General features: G+C 46.9%; 1 protein-coding gene across 1 annotated transcript in view; it reads right to left on the bottom strand.

Annotated features, from left to right (window-relative positions):
- The window catches only part of RCSD1 (RCSD domain containing 1), a 35,563-nt gene extending 17,389 nt beyond the window's left edge, over nucleotides 1-18,174 (bottom strand). The window contains exon 1 of the mRNA XM_059816531.1: nucleotides 18,025-18,174. Coding sequence (XP_059672514.1) covers nucleotides 18,025-18,030 — 6 coding nt within the window. The 5' untranslated portion in view covers nucleotides 18,031-18,174. The remainder of the gene's footprint in view (nucleotides 1-18,024) is intronic.
- Between the last annotated feature and the right edge of the window lie 807 nt (nucleotides 18,175-18,981).

Here is an 18,981-nt window from a genome sequence, read left to right as displayed (position 1 = left end):
TCAAGAAGCAACATATCCCGAGATGCAAGCTCTGAATAAAATAACCTCTTCTTGCTACACTGACCTTTCTCCATCCCAGCAAAGCATCTTTCTTCCCATTGCTCTCTTTACCCTTCTTCACAAATCATTCTCACTGGAGACCTTCCAGCTCTCTGTTTCAGGATGGATTTATGTGGTTTATTTACTCACTTGGCCTCTTATCTGGCAATGGAGCTGCTCCTTCTCTGGTTGTGGTAAATTTTAATTATTGGCAGAAGCCCCAGCTAGAAGTGGCTGCAGCTGTGGCTCTGTGATACGTCATAGCCAGTCCTGTCCATCATTGTCTCAGCGTAGCTCGTAGCACCCTGGGATTCAGGGCCAAGGTTCCTACCTGCATTTCCTACCACTTGTTACAGAACAGGAGTGACAATTACTGTGCTGTGCTCCACCAGAGCAAAAGCTACCATGGGAGCTACTTGTGCACCTACCTCTGGTGGGGCTAGGCCAGCTCTGCGAACTTTGCAGAACCATTGCACTTCCAAGATAAAGCTTTTTCTACATTAAGGTCAACCCGCAGCCAGTGCAGAGTGGCCTCCATGTCTGGTTGATGTCACACGCAACATATTCAATCTTCAATCTTGCAGCTCCAGGGAAAGCAACCTGCAGCCTGTGGGAACATATTGTGAATGCTGGAGTCTGAGCTCCAGATTTCTGAACACCCTGTGAACACAATGGGACCTCAGAGTAGGTGTGGGACCAGTCTGAGCACCTGGGCCCTGAAGACGGGCTTAAGACTCCTTTGACTCAGGCACATGTCTTCTGGACGTATCTCTATGTAGCTGTAGATTCTGGTTTCCTTCAGACAAGGGAGTGCTCACTAATTGAGAAATGTCAAAAAAAGTAAAAAAATACTAGACACGAAAGGTTTGGAGACAGGCAGCAGGAGATAAGGACATTACACATACTACCTTCAAGGCAGTCAGTATTGTTAGAGACCGGTGACCTTTAGCAGCTTTCTTCAGTTCTAGTCTTAATGAAAACAGGAGCTCTCACAGCAGCCCAAGCGAAGATTTGACTAGAACTACTGAAATGTATGTCATAGGAACACAGATGTCAGGTCTCCTCTTGAAACTCTCTCTTTTTGTAACATTTTCAGTGGAGAGCAAGCTTCTTGTCTGAGTGTAAATCACTGCTGGCCTGTCTCTCAAAGCCTGCAAATGTTGGCCGCAAAAACAACTCTCAGAAGTACAACAACCCTCCTCAGAAGTGGTACCCAGGTCAACACTTATCCCACCACAGATGAATGAACACAGGATGAGTGTGTGTCTGAACTCAACTGCAAGGCTCTTGCATAGCTATAATGAGGGTGATGAAGAAGAAGGAGCTCTGACTATAACACAGGGCAGAATAGTATGAGGAATGCGGACTTCAAAGGAGGGTTGCATGTTTGTTTGTTTTTAGGAGAAAGGGTAGGAAAATCCTACTTTACATAAAATACGTAAAAATACATAACATTTCCCTGTGTTTGGGAAGAGTTTGCTCTAGGGCAACAATTTTCTTAAGTCTTGCAGTGGTCTGGTCTTGATTTTCTCCTTCTCAGAGTTCCCTTGTAAACTGCTGCCCATCTTGGCACTCAGGGTCAAGCAGTGCCCAAAGGGTAATGTGAGGATATTCCAGCTCAGCAATGATGCGCAGCTTTCATCCAGAAGACAGCAAGCAGCTCCCAAATACAGTGCAGTCATTTCAAAACTACAGACTCAGATCTGCCAAATGTAAAGGCTCACAAAAGCAAGATTCAGCAATCGGGTGGAGGTGGGAAGTATCATGTAACCAGAAACTAGTAAAGGGGCAGATGCTTTTTGAAGGAAGGGACATCGTGTTGAACTTGTCCGCAATAATGTAAAGAAATGGTTCATGTACTCCCCTCCTTGCCTGCCAAAAGTAGAGGGGAAAGTCCTGGTGGTTTTCCTTCTTTCAGTGATTCGAGCTACCCATGTCTACATGTAGAAGGGCCTGGATAGTTAGCACAGGGGTTGGAGTGAGGCTTTTCTCAAGAAAGCATTGCTGCCTGTTTGGATCAGAAGCTTGCTCAGGGTCCTTCTCTGGTACTTCCCTCCAAGTAACCTCAGGACTGCCTAGAGCTCCTGCACATCAAAGCAAATGGTTATCATAAGTAAAAAAACACCCTAATCGTGCTGGGCGACAGGGACCCATGGGTGGTGGCTGGAGTTAGGCGGTGTGGTTCAAGAGCATCTCAAGTGCAGCTGTGTCTCCATGGCCCCCAGCGATGCCATGACTGGCTCTGTCAGTAGAGCCAGCCAGTGCTGGGCGGGAGGAGACGGGCAGCAGAGAGCAGCCAGTGCTAGACATGCAAGCGAGGAGTTGTGTCCTTCTCAACAGAATTATAGGAAACATCTGTAGACAACAGGAAATTAGACGTGGTGAATACATTATCTGCTTTCTGTTTCAGAGCGTGACTACAATGAAAATAAGATGAGATAATCGTTATTTTAACCTCCCCTCTGAGAAGTCCCTCCCTTTGCTGTTGACGTATTCCTGCTAGCAAAGTGGGTGCAATGCCAGTGTTATATAGCATTGTTTTTCACGATGGACGGTCGGTACCAATGCCAACTTTCTCCACATCTTCCAAAAGGCATCTCTTCTCAACAGAGTAACTGCATGAAGTCTCAGTTTAATTTGATGAGATGGGACTGCTGCTGCTGTCCTCACAGCCTCCTGGGCCCAAAGCGGAGAAAGCAGCCTCCTGTTTGCTTCCGTGGAGTTCGTTAGTAACATGTCCTAACATCAACAGTCCAGTCTGGAAAGGTCCTTACATAGGAAGGGTATGCCAGCCACCTCGCACTAGTCTTTGGCTGTTGTTGAAAATTTTTGAGGATGGATTTATGGCAAGTTGTTCTCTTCTTCATGCCATGGTATGTAGCTCTCAGGAGTGCCTGGCCTGTGCTTGCTAAGCGCAGTCTGGTGAGATTTGCAAAACCAGCAAATTTCATTGTGAAAGGTACAAGTGAGCTCTTGAGTCTCCCTTTTAGTAATGACAATACTTGGCAATTGCCTAGTGCCTACATGTTCCCAACACTGCACAGGCCGATTCATTACAGCAGCAGTACCTCAAACCTTCACAGGAGCCTCTGCTGAGAGGGCAATGTATGGGCTTGCGCATGTTATGCACTGCTGCATACCCCACAGAAAGGGTCATGAGGGAAGTCAGGGTTTTACCTGTAAGGAGAGCATGCAGACCACCGGGCAGGTGCGTGTGCTCCCCTCTTTCCAGGGAACCTTGAATCTTTGCTACGTATTGGCATGGCTTTAACAGGCAGGCTGGCGAATGCTCACCCTAGCCTTGCCCTAAGCACCAGATTAAAAATCATCTCTTGCTAGACAGACCAAAGAGTTTGAAGCCCACACCCCCTGAGAGCAGAACACAGCCATCCGCTTCCTGTGCAAGCCTCTTATCACATCTGTCAAAGGCTGCCAAGAATGGTTTGATCAAGCGCCATCATTACCAAAAGAGGCAGTGAACCACAGCACCTGGTCTCTGCCGGGCAGCATGCCTGTGCAGGGGCAGCACGTATGTAACCTCAGCCTGTCCACTACGGAGACCTAAGCAGCTCTTGGCTCTGCTGTGCCCTGTGCAGGATAAGGTATCTGGCTGTTCAGCCATGACTTGCTGCTCAGGGAAGGAGGTGGCAGACCATTTAAAAAGTAAATCAATTATTTTGTGTGTGTGCATAGTGTTCTGGGAGTCCTTGTCTGAGGTGATTGCAGAAACCTCCAGCAACACATGGGTGTCACCGTTTCCTTTTCTGTGAGAAGTGCTTTTTTGTGAGATGCCTGATCCTGTTTGCTTGTGTTCACCATGCTGAGAGGGGAAAGGAGTGGAGAGGAGAGATGAGGATGTGGGGTGGGGCGAGTGTAACAGGGAAATGCCTAATTTCTAATGCCAGTTTGGTCTAGGCAGCCGACCACCTATGGACAGGTCAGGTGGGGCGATCCCAGGCTTGTACACAAGCAGCATCCCAGGCACTGGTTGAATTTTCACGTCGAACAGGCAGATACCTAGTGAAGTGAAGGAACCATCAGAGTCAGTCAGTAGTTGTAAGGGGTTTTTTCAGGCTGAAGATGTGGATTAGAGTGTTTCAGTTCTGCATTAGTCCTGTAGTTGAACTAGGACACAATAACTTGCCCTCAGCTACTCAAAATCCAGGACAGAATTTTAGTCTGGGACTTCACGAGTTCCACCCTGACACTTGGTCCTCTGTGGCACACTGGTTCACTACAACATATGTGTCTGAGAATGACTACCTTGCAGCCCAAGGAAATCTGTGTGAAGGGATCTGAGCCCCACAGTCACAGAGTGTAGCACGACTTCTCATGGTGGCATCAAACTGGATGCATTCGCTTGGTCCTGTGCTCACAGCAAAGGAATCATTAACCCAGTCACAGCTCTGCATGAACATGCACCCAGACCAGGTATATGCATTTCACCTCTGTATCCGTGAGAAGTAGCCATCTGGATTTTGTGTGGTACAGGATACTTTGGGCGCATATTAACTGAGATTATCTGTTGCCACAAAACTCTTCCTAAGCAAGTCCTAACGAAGTCTGGCATTCTCAAAGGACCAATTCCCTCCCAGTGAACTATCTTTTTAATGGGATTTCAGTCTGGTTTCTAAAGATTTTTTTAAAAATTGATAATAACCAGCATGATTCTAAGGGTGTATTAAAGACACTTTGCTAGCGAGACAACAGATTTCACATCTCGGTCACATGCATACCCTGTTTGTTCAGCTTACCCTTCCTGCCTGCTGCTGCAGGGCTGTACCCTAACAATCGTCTATGCACAGCAACCTGCGTAGGCTCAGCAAGCACTAGACCACTAAGTCAACAGTGTAAGAGGAAGGAGAAGCTCAAAGATTTTGAAAGTAGTAACAATAGACCAACTGAAATGAGATTCAGTGCCAGAAGACAGAATATTCAAGAGGAAAGGCCTAAAAGGTACTCCAAGGGCAAGGCGAGTCCTATTGCAATGAGAAGATAGGAGCCTGGGATCACAGAATCACAGAATCACTAAGGTTGGAAAAGACCTGTAAGATCAGCAAGTCCAACCATCAACTAACACCACCATGCCCATTAAACCATGTCCCACAATGCCTCGTCCACACATTCCTTGAACACCTCCAGGGATGGTGACTCCACCACCTCCCTGGGCAGCCTGTTCCAGTGCTTCACCACTCCCTCAGTAAAGAAATTTTTCCTAATACCCAGCCTGAACCTCCCCTGGTGCAACTTGAGGCCATTTCCTCTTGTCCTGTCGCTAGTCACTTGGGAGAAGAGACCAACATCCACCTCTCTGCAACCCCCTTTCAGGTAGTTGTAGAGAGCGATAAGGTCTCCCCTCAGCCTCCTCTTCTCCAGACTGAACAACCCCAGTTCCCTCAGCCGCTCCTCATAAGGCTTGTGCTCCAGACCCCTCACCAGCTCCGTCGCCCTTCTCTGGACACGCTCCAGCACCTCAATGTCCTTCTTGTAGTGACGGGCCCAAAACTGAACACAGTATTCGAGGTGCGGCCTCACCAGTGCTGAGTACAGGGGCACGATCACCTCCCTACTCCTGCTGGCCACACTATTTCTGATACAGGCCAGGATGCCATTGGCCTTCTTGGCCACCTGGGCACACTGCTGGCTCATCTTCAGCCGGCTGTCAATCAACACCCCCAGGGCCTTTTCTGCAGGGCAGCTTTCCAGCCACTCATCCTCAAGCCTGTAGCGTTGCATGGGGTTGTTGTGACCCAAGTGCAGGACCCGGCACTTGGCCTTGTTGAACCTCATACGATTGGCCTGGGCCCATCGATCCAGCCTGTCCAGATCCCTCTGCAGAGCCTTCCGACCCTCAAGCAGATCAACACTCCCTCCCAACTTGGTGTCGTCTGCAGACTTGCTGAGGGAGCACTCTATCCCCTCATCCAGATCATCGATAAAGATATTAAACAAGACTGGTCCCAAAACTGAGCCCTGGTAAAAAGTGAAATAAAAAGCTGTTAAGTACCACTGAGCCCTGATGCTACAGTGGGGAGAAGCCATGCCACCTATAGTAAGAAGAGATTGTGATCATCAAGATCATTAGGTTTTTACGATACATGACAACATTTGCTTGCAGACAGTGAAGAGGAAAGGGTAGGAGGGCTAGGTGGGGAGGTAAAAGTCTACACTGCCAGCCAGGCCAGTTGCGTATGGACAAGGTGACTGGCTTGACTAAGGGAGCAGGGAAAACAGATAAGCCTCCAATCAATTCAAGGAGAAACTGCCTCGGACTTTCCTGTAAAAGGGCCATGCGTATGTAATTGCCTCATTACAAGCCTGACACAGCTGCTTGCAGACAGGCCAAGCAGCCAACATGGAAATAATTTCAGGCAGCAGGAAAAGACTTGTGGATAAAGTTGATATCTGGCTGAATGCAGTCATACCCAGCCACAAAAGTGGAGAAACAATGAAAGGCACAGAGGCTGTGCCCACACAAGAAGTACTGCAGCCTTTCTCTGGAGCAGCTCCTTGCAAGAGGGGTTTTCCTGTCACCTGAAACAGTGCAACTTCAGAAACTCATCCATGCTGCGTTTCAAGCCCTTTTGAGTCTTTGGGGTGCATTAGTGTCTCCATTCAAGACTTATTCTGCCATGATGAGGGCAAGACATGCCTTTTTAGAGGAGGCTGAGATATTTCAGATTCTACAGCTTCAAGAAAAAAAAGAATACAGCAAGGTTCAGAAGTTGATGGTTTACTATCCAGCTACTGTAGGTGGTAATGTATTCCAAACCATCCAACTACTACCCTGTGGTACCCTGTACACTGCAAACTGGAGCTGAGCCATCAGTAACCTTAAGCACTGAGATACAAAGACACAACTAGTTTAACAAAATCTCTGCAATTACTAAGTTTGACTACACTAGAAGAATAGATTAATGTGTCCCCTCCCTTTATGAAGTCCTGGGAACTCAAAGTCCTGCGATTTCCTTTGAATTAATATGTCTGTTTTAAAAATACTGGCTGTGTTTATCTGGAACAAAGAGTTTCAAAAAGTTACTTTTCATTTTTTTGCTCATTATAATGAGCATTTGGTCTCAAAAGAACAATGTTGATGTTGCAGAGCTTTTCCCTTGCTCCCAGTGAACACCAGTGACACATCTGCAGTCTTTTTCCATCAAGTTTGCAATAACTCTAAGTGTTTTGGGGGAAATACTTTGTGCCTCTAAAACATGAGTGCTGCCCTGAGCCAGAATCCTGCAGCAGATACACTGAGCATTCCTATTACTCAAGGTTATGAGAATTTGAATTGGGATGCTGAAAACAAGGTCCCTTACTCTGAAATGCCCTATCAAATACAGCCCTCAGCTCCTATCTCAAAGAAGGTCACAATGAAGGAGGCTAGTGGGCAGCAGGATTTCAGTATCATCTGAGAGCCAATGCACCACTTTCCTAAATAATTGAAGATCCCCACTCTCTTCCAAGCCAGCACCACTTCTCATTTCTGCAAATCTTCATTAGATGAACACCTACAGAGCTTTCAGCTTAGTTCAGGAAGAACTCTGGCTTTTCTGATGTGTCAGGCAGGATATATAGTCCTGTTATTAACTCCTTCTCTCCATCTGATGGGAGCCCTCTAGCAACAAATGCTGCCTGAAAACTTGTTTGATACAACCAGACAGGAGCTACAGCAGGTATCTAAGATACAGATAATGATGTGAAAAGCATGTGGAGAAAAGAAAGAGGTTATTTCTCAGAAATTATGCTTTGGATAGGTAAGTTGCTGAGGTTGTATTGTTTTAGGAATCCACAGACACTCCACATGTGGAATGGCTTCTTTGGAGCCAAGGGCTGATCTCTACCCCTGGTAGAGTGATGCTGATGTCTTAATCTACAGCTGACAACAGCTGTTACCAAGACGGTGGTCTGGCTGGACTGGAGTGTATTGCTTCCCATGTGTCTTTAGCAGCTTGTACAACCAGTATCTGGGATTTGTCCTTGAGATACTCACACTGCTAGCAAATGCCTCCATGGGTGGAGGGGTGAGATGGTAGTTCTGAAAAAGGGCAGTGATGGCCACCATAAGATGTAGCTGCTTTCCTAGTGTGCTGTGCTGCACCAGCTGCTTGTACAGAACTCCGTTCCTGGCCGGGCTTTTCCCCAGGATCCTTCTCAGCTTCCCAATGTTTCCCTCTCAGACATCTGTTTTTCTTAATGGTCTGGGAACTGTACACAGCCTGTCAGGTTTCCCCAAATTAATTGGTGCCTCTCTGCGTGTACTTCCAGGCCTTGTTCTGGGGAGCTCTTGCTGCTCTAGAAGGATGAGGGGTGAGCTAACGGAGGAACAACCGGCAAAACCTGCCAGGCTGCCCACAGGGAGAGGGGAAATAGTGCAGTCTGTGGGGCAAGTGCATCCTATCTCACGTGAGCACAGTCTCCTCGACTAAGGCACAGGGAGAGAGATAGCCAGGAAGGTTGGGCATGCGTGTGTACTATTTCAGTGGGGAATAAAATGCATGGCAACCATGGTTATCATCTGATACAGACCTCGGAGATGAGCAGCCTTCTGTTGGTTAAAATGTGCCCTGCAGAGAATCATTATTTTAAACCATCTGAATCATACTGTTGCTTTAAGTGACTTGCATAGCCCTGTAGCTGTAGACATGATGCAAGGCTGCACCCCACTCTCACCTACAGACACAGAGATGCTTCGGCCGCTGCTCTGAAGGAAACGAGCTGAGCAAATGGAACAGCCCCTGTAGCAGGAAAGGTCTCAGCCCGATGAATCACCTTTCAACTGCTATTCAGTTTAGCTCCTCCCTTGCTTGTCTCACATGGGGTGAAGAAAAAAGCCCTGCTTTTAGCAGAGGTCTGAAATAAGATGAACTTCAACAGGAGGAGGCTCAGATGCAACATGCTTCAGGTGGGATGAGGAAGGGACTGTTGTTCTTGGACTGACAGAATGGTTAAAGAGAGTTAACTTTAAGCAGGTGCGTGTGCAGTCTGCATTAATTACCTAATCTGAAGCTACTCAGAAGGTCAAATTAGAAACTGAAGTCACGGAACTGTCAAAGAAGGGCCATAGAGAATGTAAGAAGCAGGGACAATTCAAAATACTTCAGTTAAATGCTTTAAGTAGACTGAGATACCTCCCCATTTAAACTCAACACCAGAGACAGTGTAGTTGTAGCAGCCCAGGGATTGAACTCTTCGTTTATCATGCTGGGAACAGAAAATCAGAAGGGTAAAAGAGCCTACGCAGAGCTCCCAACTGCTGCACCTTCTCGGACTCATCAGTTAGGACTGTGCTATCTTTGTAACACATTGCTATTAAATTAGGTCTACACTGGATACAGGCAGGTCAGAGAAGGAGGTTCATATTTATCTGAGCCAGGAATTTAGTCGAAAAAGATAGGCAGATATGGAGTGGAGGAAAGTGATAGTAAGCACGCAGCTAGCAGCCAGCTTGAGGTGTGAATGCTAAGCTATATCCACAGAGATGTCTTTTTAGCTGGGCCCTGGAGAGCTCAGTGGCCCCAGTGGCACTGAGGATCTGGGTCTGCGAAGCTGCTTTCTCAGCAGCTGCACTCCCTTCGGCTCCGTCTGGAGCGTCCAGTTTGCGAGACCCCTGAAAACCAGGCCCGACACTGGGCAAACGAATCCAGGCAGCTGTAATTTGCAGTTATGTTTGAAAATGCCTGTGTGAATTTTCAGCCTAGTCTGGATCAGCTCTCATGATGCACTAGGAATTTAGTGATTTTCACAGGTAAAAGACTCTACTATATACCCTAAGAAAAACACACGCAAGTAATTCTTGTGCTGCAGCTTAGCCTTTAACATGGATTTATTCTGTGACCTGAGAAAAATAATTATCTGTTTCTGAGTTAACCTGCTTATAAAATTCTCTCAACAACTCTGTAAAGGAGAAACCCAATGTTCCCAAGAGCTTTGAAGCACCCTACCTACTTCAGTGCTCTATTTCTTTTTGCTGATGGCTGATTGAAACTCTTACATGTTCTTTCTGTGGCAAGAAGGGGGACTAAGTTCCTTCAACCTCAGGCACAGTTTCTCCAGGTTAAAGCTGGGCCACCGGAACCTGGTGTCCAGGAAGCACGGGCTCAGTGCCTGCACGCCACTTGCTCTCTGAGTAAATTGGCACTAGGAAGCTCTGGCCAGCATGTCACTGACTTCATGGACCTTAAAATTAAAGGTGTTGAGGAGAAAAATTATATTCAACTTACAAGAGAATGATCCAGCAATTTTTGAGTTGCAGAGCAGAGGCAGAAGAAAAAAAAGTATGACATTTTCATTACTTGATAGCTTTTCTTTCCCACAGGTTACAAACAGAAAAGTCTTCCAGCTTTGGCCTTTGAAAATCTACGGACTAAACTGGCGCCTGCTACGGAGGCTCAAAGAGCTGCTATAGAGATGCAGGCTTCAGTTTGCTGGATCAGAGCGTGAAGCTGCTGCAGCGGATGCACCCTGTAAGACTGCACCTTGAGCACCAACACCCCCAAGCAAAGCCCTGCAGGGCCTGGCACGGAGAGCGTTGCTGGTGGGTCACCCACATCAGGCACTTGAGGTCAGAACTGGAATAGTGCGAGATGCCAGCGCCAGCGGCAGGAGACTGGGGAGGGCAGAATCAAGGAAGGTGAGTCCCATGCTCAGTGCATCCAAAAAGCAGGAGAAGGACCGAGAAGAAGTTCCTTAGTGGCTGTGGGCAAAGGCTTCTTCAGCTGTACAGAGCAGGACTTGATATTACATGAGATTCGAAGTCCTGATATGAGTGGAAAAGGCAGCTTTGCATTGAGCTGGGAGATGAAAGAGAAGGTGCTAAGACTGCTTCCTTTCTGTAGGGGTGACCTGTCCGACTTGTAACCTTTATGTTTCTTGTCACTTCACGCTCCAGTGTATTCAGCAATCCATCCCTTTTCTTCCATTCTCTTCTCTTTACAGACACCTGCTGTCTAGAGGACCGGTGTGCATGTTTGTACTTGTTTGCATGGACAGCCCCTCTGCCTCTAACTGGGAGTGAATGCCTTGAAAGTGGGAGTGAAAACGTGGGGTTTTCATGGAGGGACAGTGTTGACAACTCTGTGCACTTTGTAAAGACTAAGTGGGAAACCAAATTACACTGTGCATGTTTCACAAGTTAAACACACGCTTGCTGCAGGGCCCAAGGGGGGAAATTCCTAGGAAACCTGGCACACAAACTCAAGTGTGTGTATATGAAAAGGGAGGAATAAAGTGGATCTGTTTCATCTGAACTTACATCAGGGGAACAAGGCACTCAGCAGAAAGGTATTTCAAGACGATTGACTTGAATAACCCATGATTGCTGTCACAGTACACAGTTTTAAAGGATAAAGAAACCCATTCTTAAAAAACGAAGAAAGAATACAAAGAAAATTGGGTTTGTGTTTTGCTCAGGCAATAAAAGAACAGTTCCCAGACTCTTGCAGATATGATGCCAATTTATTTTGACCCGTTTCCCCGAGGCAGAAGTTTTCAGGGCCTGAATAATGTGGTGTAGCAGGAAAGAATCATAAATGCTTTGGGGGCCTGATGCTGAATAGCTACTAGCTTCTGCCAGCAGACCCACACATGGAAGAACTGCAGAAACAGTACGGTCCTGCCCTTCTGGTGGCCCTATCAATATTATTGCTTGAATGCAATAGAAGACCGCTTCTGCCATTATCTTTCTAATGATCTGTCCAGTCTATTTTTGAATCTCTCATGGGAAAGAGGTTTCCACTACATTTGGTTTCCACTACATTTGGTTTCCACTACACTATTTCAAACCCTGCCAGACCTCACTGCTAGAAATCCTTCCTGCTATTTGGTGAGATATACATCTTCCCCTTAATTGGATCCCATTATTCCCAGGCGTACTGCTTTTCCAATGCACTAACTAATTCTGTTTCCTCTGTGTTAAAAGTCTTAGACTACTGTCCTTTGTCTCCCTGCAAAGCCACACTGACTTGTTTAACTCCATTCTTCTGAGTTAGCTTTCTCTCTCCTTTGCATTTTTGTGTCTTTCTGTGAACAAGTCATTGGTCTGCATCCTTTAGATACCAAGGCTTTCCGAACTGCATATTTTAATTCTCTGTGCTTGAAAAGCTGTGATCTATGTAAGCAATAAATTTCTTGCCTTAAGAAGCAGCATGTAGCTTGGTTCAGTGATAGAGCATGAGGGAAAGGTATATTATTTTGTGAAGTACTTCAAGAAGCTCAGAAAAGCACCACTGCATGCCGTAGCTACCAATTTGTACAAAAGCACAATCTGAGCTGTGGTCCAATTACGCTGAGAGTATGCATTTGAGAAGCCTGAGATGAACGGTGGCTTTGTTGAAGCTGGCAGTGGTAAATCAATATCGTTTGCAGATGGGCCACTAGTCATCCTCGCTGACCAAAACACTGTGTGCATCTCATTACAAAGGGTAGACAAGCTTATTTGCATAAGGACACTTGTACGCAAAAACCAGCTCACCACCTTGCTGCCTGTTGTGTGGGGTTTGAGCTCTTTTAAAATCTGATGCTGAAGAACAAAAGAAAAAGGGCATGCATCTATACCAGCTGCCAATCTGGCAAGTGAGGTCTGGGTCTTTGCTTGGAGAAGACTTCCAGAAACACCTTTAGCAAGTGATGTGCTCATATCTGACAAGAATTTGGTGTGATGTCTTTTTTTCTTTCTAACAAGTGAAAACTTCATTTGGCACTAATGGGGCAGATAAGTCTCATCCTTGTCAGTACATTACCAGGACCCATATACTGGCGATAAGATATCATAAAGATATGCCTCAGACTTGATGTTAACATAAAAGCATTTCTGCCATAAGACTCATAGCTGGATACATTGTGGCTTGGATGAAGTGAGACTTAAATCCGTGCCTACGCAAGACTCCATAAGAACAAAGTGCCCTGTGCCTCTGACCATAACTAGGTGTGAAGCAACTGTGCAGTGAGTGTGTAATGATGTCTCCTTACACAACCTATCTCCTGCCTCTAGACCAAATTCATCCTTATGCATGCCGTGTTGCAAACTGCTGAAGGCATGTAATTGTAAGTCACCAAGACAAGCTGTGTCTCTGCGGTCGTATAGCACCTACAGGTAGCAAGAAGGCTTCACCACTAAAATAGACAGGTCCTCCGAACAGCTTCTCTTGCTGCTGAGTACAGCTGCTACCTCAGATCCCAAACTCAGGCTGTAGAGTTGGTGTTTTAGGAAAAGAAGCATCCACCCTTCTACAACTGCTAACCAACCACATGGAAACAGAAAGGAAAAACATCCCTAGTTTGCATGGGCTTGGTCATTTCCATGATGAAACCCAGCAGTTTCCTAGCAGCACCTATTGATAAAGTGATGCTGATGTTTTCTCCTGTTCTTCAGATAAGCAGATCCTGGGAATGTGTGAGAAGGTATGCATAATATGCTGCTCAACAGTAACATGTCCTGCCAGTTAGACTGTGGAGTACAGGAAAGAAGGCTTTGCCAAAATGCTATCACCATGACCTGGGATACTCAGATGCCCAAACGTTAAAATGGGGAGTGAGGGAGAGGAGGGGTTCAGAAGAATCATCCATTCTCCAGTGACACAGGACAAGCTTTAATACTGCAAACCATTTACTCTGCGGTCTCTGCTAGGTACAAGAAAGGGTCACAGCACAGCCCATGGCGTTTGGTTTTGTTCTCTTCTGTTCTTCAAGAGGGAGGCCTCATCCAGTCACTGGGATGTGGAAGTCTGGCAAACCTGATCCTTTCCAGTATCCTCTGCTGCAGACATGCTATTTACTGTCAGGCAGGTCCTAAATCTGCCGAGACCTGAGAAGTAAAATGGGGTCATATGGTACCTCTCCTAGATATTTAAATACTCTTCCCTTTATCTACAGAGACATTCTGTGTGAATGTGTCATTTTGATGAGTTTGGGAGGAAACATTGAGAACAAGTGTATTTGAGGTTAAAATGTTCTGTCAAGCAAAAATAAGAAAGAAGAGGCGAAAAGGAATGTTTTAACTTTTGGAATGAAAGCCAAGCAGCAGAGCTTCCTGAGAAAGGGAGATTGTTTCCTGGCAGAGCTAACCATGGCGTAATGCCTGTACTTAATCTTGGCTCACAGCTACAAGGGTGGGCAGAGACCTCGCTCAGGCTGCTCACCTCTGCATGGCTTACTGTCCTGCTGCTCTGAGGACCATAATGGTTACAGATTTCAGCCCCCTCATCTCCACAGTACCAAGTACCCTTTCCTCCACCCCTTCCACTTCAGTCCTCTTGGGTGACAGGTGACATATCCTTAGTGCAGTTTTCCTAGGGACAGGGTAAGTGCCTATGCCCCTGTAGTTTGGGCGAGGGCGTCATTCCCCATGGCTCCTGGAAGGATGCAGCAATTGGGATACTGGACCTGGAAATGTGCTCAGTTGTGATGTCCGGCTGACCACAGCACAACGGAAGAAATGGCCTCTGACCTCACCTGTTGAGGGAGGGGATGTGTTTGAACCCCAGAAGGTTTCTGCAGCCTCCCGCTGAGACAGGGAACAGAGGACTCGGAGGAATGTTCTCCACCCTGCTCTGCTGATCGCTAGAGGAGTGGGGCAATACCCAGGGCCTCTTTATGGTCTCCTCACCTGACGCAGGAGGGAGCTTTACTGAAAAGAGCAGTGGCCCCACCACTCCCCAAATGTCACAGATGAGGGCGTTGTGGTGTAGAGAGAGCACAAGGCCTAGGGCTGGAGCCGTGTCCAGGAGGTTGCCCAGAAGGGAAGTGGCGAAGTGCGCAGAGAGCTGCTCTCAGCCCTGGAAAAGCTCTCCCTCTCCTGAGCCGGTGTAGCAACAGGCAAAATGAAGATCTAGCAGGAGCTAGTTGCAGAAAAGAGACATGGGAATGGAGATATCACAGAAAGAAATTAAATCTGTTGGTAGGCACAAAGGAGAGGGGAGCCTTCCCAAGACAAACCCAGTTGCTGCACCTTCACAGCTTAGGGAACCCATCGCACCAGAGGGAGCCACCAAAGTGAAACAGTCTTGGACTGCTTCCCCTTGCTGTGCGAGTAAAGTTCAAATGTCTCCATGCTCCCAAGCGCCTGCAGAGAGGCTGGGAAGAGGAATGCCATGACTGCTGTTGAATACGGGCTTCAGAAAGCCACAAGCAGTTTCAGTGGATGCCTTAACTCACAACATCTTCCGCAAGGTTTGGTACAGCTATGGGAATTAAACAGCTTGGACCAACTCTGAAGGTGTAAACTAACAAACCAACACAATAATTTCCGATCCTTTCTGTACCGTGAGTGCAAAGAAGGTTTAGTGGCTGCTTTTTCACAAGTGGCTTAGCTTTCATCGGTGCCAGCTTTACGCATTTTTGATGTGAACTCCTCATGTTAACAGTCTGTAATACAGGCTTCATGATTTCAAGTTCCTTTCATCAGTTGTAATATTGGAAAGAAAACTGATTCTGAAATCTATCTTGCATCAAGAAGCTGGTCTTCACAAAAAAAGAAAACCCCAAAGATCAGCAGACTCAAGAAATCACATGAACTGCAAGAACAGGGTTTTGCTGCCCTTTTCTCCCTCTTTGGGATCTTAAATGGTTATAATTACTGCTTTCAATGTGGCACATTCCTGACAGCAGAATGGCTAAGACTGTAGGTACTTGCCCCTAAGGAGCAGCAAAACCACACTAACCACCCTAAGAAAGTGATCCCAACTACCTTGCTTCTGTGGGTTTTTCAAAAACAGGCTCTTCCTGCCAGAGACGTGATGGAAATCAGCTGGCTAGGTCAGCCCTCTGCCCTTTTTCCCCTAATGCTGGTAATTCTCATGTGTCCCACTAGAGCAAAGAGCTTGCCAGTTATGCCAGCAGGAAAGCACAGAGCAGCTCAGCCTGCCACTGATGAAGCAAACGGGGAAATGACAGAACTTCTCGTTCCTGTTGCACAGGACCATTAAATCTGTTTTTAAAGCAATAGACTGTAGCGAGTCTCCGGGTCCTGCTCACGTTGCCTGTGAAAAACTCTCAGGAAGAAACAGAGCAAAGAATTGGCAGGTGGGAACGCAAGTTCTTGCTCTTGGCTCTATTTTGGTCTAGTATCTTCTGACCTTTGGGACATTAAGCACCTTTTTGGAGGGTTGGGACAGGAAGGGAAGACCAAGTGCACTACTTAAAAAATGTCTTGGGAGTTGAGATGTTTTGAAAATAAGAATGGATGCAGCAACCTACAGATGATCAGAAAACAAGGTAACATGGGGAAAGACTGGGAAATAGAAGTAAAGGGACAGAATCAAGAGCAGGAAACTCTTAGGTTAAATACTTCAGAGAAGCTTACTGACCATCAGACCTGCCGTATGTGTCACACATGTCTCCCAAAAGGAAACGGCAGGTCTGTCCCCTTCTACTCTGAAACATCGCTGTGGCAGACAACAGAAAATACTTGAGGGGTGCAGTCCTCTGTGTGTGGAGAGGAGAGGGGGTGGAGGAGAGTGTCCTCAACATGACAAAATACCTGCTTCAGCCCTAAGTTAGTCTTTGCTCCATATGTGGCTTACTGTGCACAGCAGTTATAACAAATTAAGAGCTCAACTCCCCCTCCCCTCTGAGACATCACAGGATGCTATATCATGAAAAAGAATAAAAAAAGCATTAACAGTTACCGATCCAGGCTCTGTCAAACCTAAAAACCCTTATAAAGCTATGTATTTGTCATGCCACATGTAGTCTGTGCTGAGTTGGTTTGATCACCGCTTGGTCCTTCTCCACACCAAAATCTGTTTAGATAGTCTGTTGAGGACATTTCTTGTAATGAACATGCCTGATCTTTAACCCTTGCCTGTGAGGCAGGCCAGCACAGATAACAAGGACTGCGATGTTAGCACCTGGGCGTTATCAGAACTGCACAGCTGAGCTATGCACTGGAAATCTTCAAAGAAAAATTGTAGTGGTGCCTCAAGCACGCTGTTCCCTGGCTTTGTTGCATGTCCCCTGCTGTTGGGGCTGCACCGACGCAGAAAAAGGCTTCTCTGGGAAGATAATATAAAGTGTTTAGTAAGATCTGTGTTTAGCTGACAGAAATACCAAAAGTCCTCTTTCGTCATTTGAGGTTTTGCCAATGTTGTAATCGCCTTTCTAGCTCCCATGCCCCTCCTAAAAATAAATATTTTTTTTTCCTTTGCCACTTAAAAAACTGTTTGAAAAGCTAGCGAATCCGGCTGACATGAGCGAAGCAAGCACCATCACTCCTATTTTGTATGAATGGGAAAAGAAGCAAGGGGAGGTGCCCAAGAGGGTGCTACACAGGAGAAGCATTGGACTTAAATGTCAGGGAAGCCTGACTCCTGCTTCTACACCCCTGCCCATGAGCCGTGTGCCCACCCAGAGATAAGAGCTCCGACTCTCCTCAAGCACGGGACATGCAGCATGGAGAAAAAGGCACAGGAAACCCTCCGGGGGTGTGCTACTCATTTACCTCGCTGAAGCAATGGTTCTTGGGTCCTCTTTCCTGAACCAAAATGCTCTATTGATAATGAAAGTGAGACCGCCCAATCCACGTGGAACAGGGGGGACACACCGCTCAGGGTCCAAATCACAGCTGCTGCCTCATGGGTTGGGTAGGAATCAACCCCAAAGAGCCCACTAATCCTGTACGGTTTGTTCTCTTCTCCTTATGTCCCCATTGTTACTGAATTTTTAAAACCTCCTTTCAAAATGATACCTTTTAAAAAGTAACTCTCTTTCCCACTTTCAGAAATTAAAGAAGTAAATGGCAGTCCTTGCTCGTTCCCCTTTCACACATGTAATCTCTCCCCATATTGTCCCCCTACTTTCCAAATCTGGACTAAAACCCGCAAAATATTCTGAGGTGCATGGCAGGGGCTGGGGTGGGGAGGAGAGACATTTATCTGAACCTCAGCAAAGAGATATTTTGAGCTGCCTTTAGTGAGAAATTGCTTTGCAAGGTGGAGCTAATGCAGATCGAGGAGCCAGTCACAAGCTAGTGGAAATAAAAGTTTTCTTTACCTCCATGTCCTGCAAGAGAGAGGTGTCCTCGGGGCAATCTTGCTTCCCCACCCCTTTCCCTCTTATCTGTGGGAAAACTTCAGCCGAGCCAGAGCAAAACCGTGCCGCTGTGGAGGGTATGTAATATCCAAGCTCCTGCTCAGCTTGAAAAGTGACAGAGCCCAGCGAGTGGCCCTGCACTACGAACAAGGAAGAAGGGCGGGTGGGTGAGAGGAAGGGAGGGAGGGGAGAGGAGGGGGAGGCAAGGCAATCAGGGTTTAAATTTAGACACAAATCTAAACAGATACTGCCCTTCCCGGAGTGCTGGGCTCATGAGACAACAAGCAACAAACTCTGCTGCTGCGCCCAAACTTGGGGACACCGCATGTGCATTTTCTCCCTTCCTTTCTTTCTCCCCTTCTTATTTTCTATCACCTTATCTTTATATTACCCCCCGCCCCGGCCCCATTTTGCCTCTATTTCTCTCCGTTGCTTGCAGTTGCTCCCCCCCGTGTCTCTGCCTGGATCTCTCCCCTGTCCACGCTTCCCTCTCCAAGTCTGCAGGGTCTTCTCCTTGCTGTTCGTTTGTGAGGAGGATCTTTCTTCCTCTAACTGCAGCTTCCCTTCTCTCTTCCTTCACACTTTTATGTAATTTCAATCAGCAGTGGACTGTCTTTAGAGTGGTTAGAAGGGCAGAAGAGGAGCAGAGAGCGAGTGATTATTGCATTTGAGCAGAATTTAAGGCTTTGGTGTCCTGGTGCACAGCTGGCACTCCCAGGGATGACAATAACACCAGCAGTACCGCCGAGCCGCTCAGTGATGCCCCCACGAGAGGTCGGGGCTCCACTGCGAAGGGCACTGCACAAATGTGGGCGCAAGCAGAGGGACCCCATGCAAGGTGTCACTGGCTAGCTGTAAAGCAGGACTAGCTCTTCCCACCTGAATCCATGTCTCACACTACCAGGTCAGAAAGCGCAG

Source organism: Gavia stellata, chromosome 1, assembly GCF_030936135.1.
Source record: "Gavia stellata isolate bGavSte3 chromosome 1, bGavSte3.hap2, whole genome shotgun sequence".
NCBI lineage: Eukaryota > Metazoa > Chordata > Aves > Gaviiformes > Gaviidae > Gavia > Gavia stellata.
This window is presented reverse-complemented; position numbering and strand designations above follow the sequence as displayed.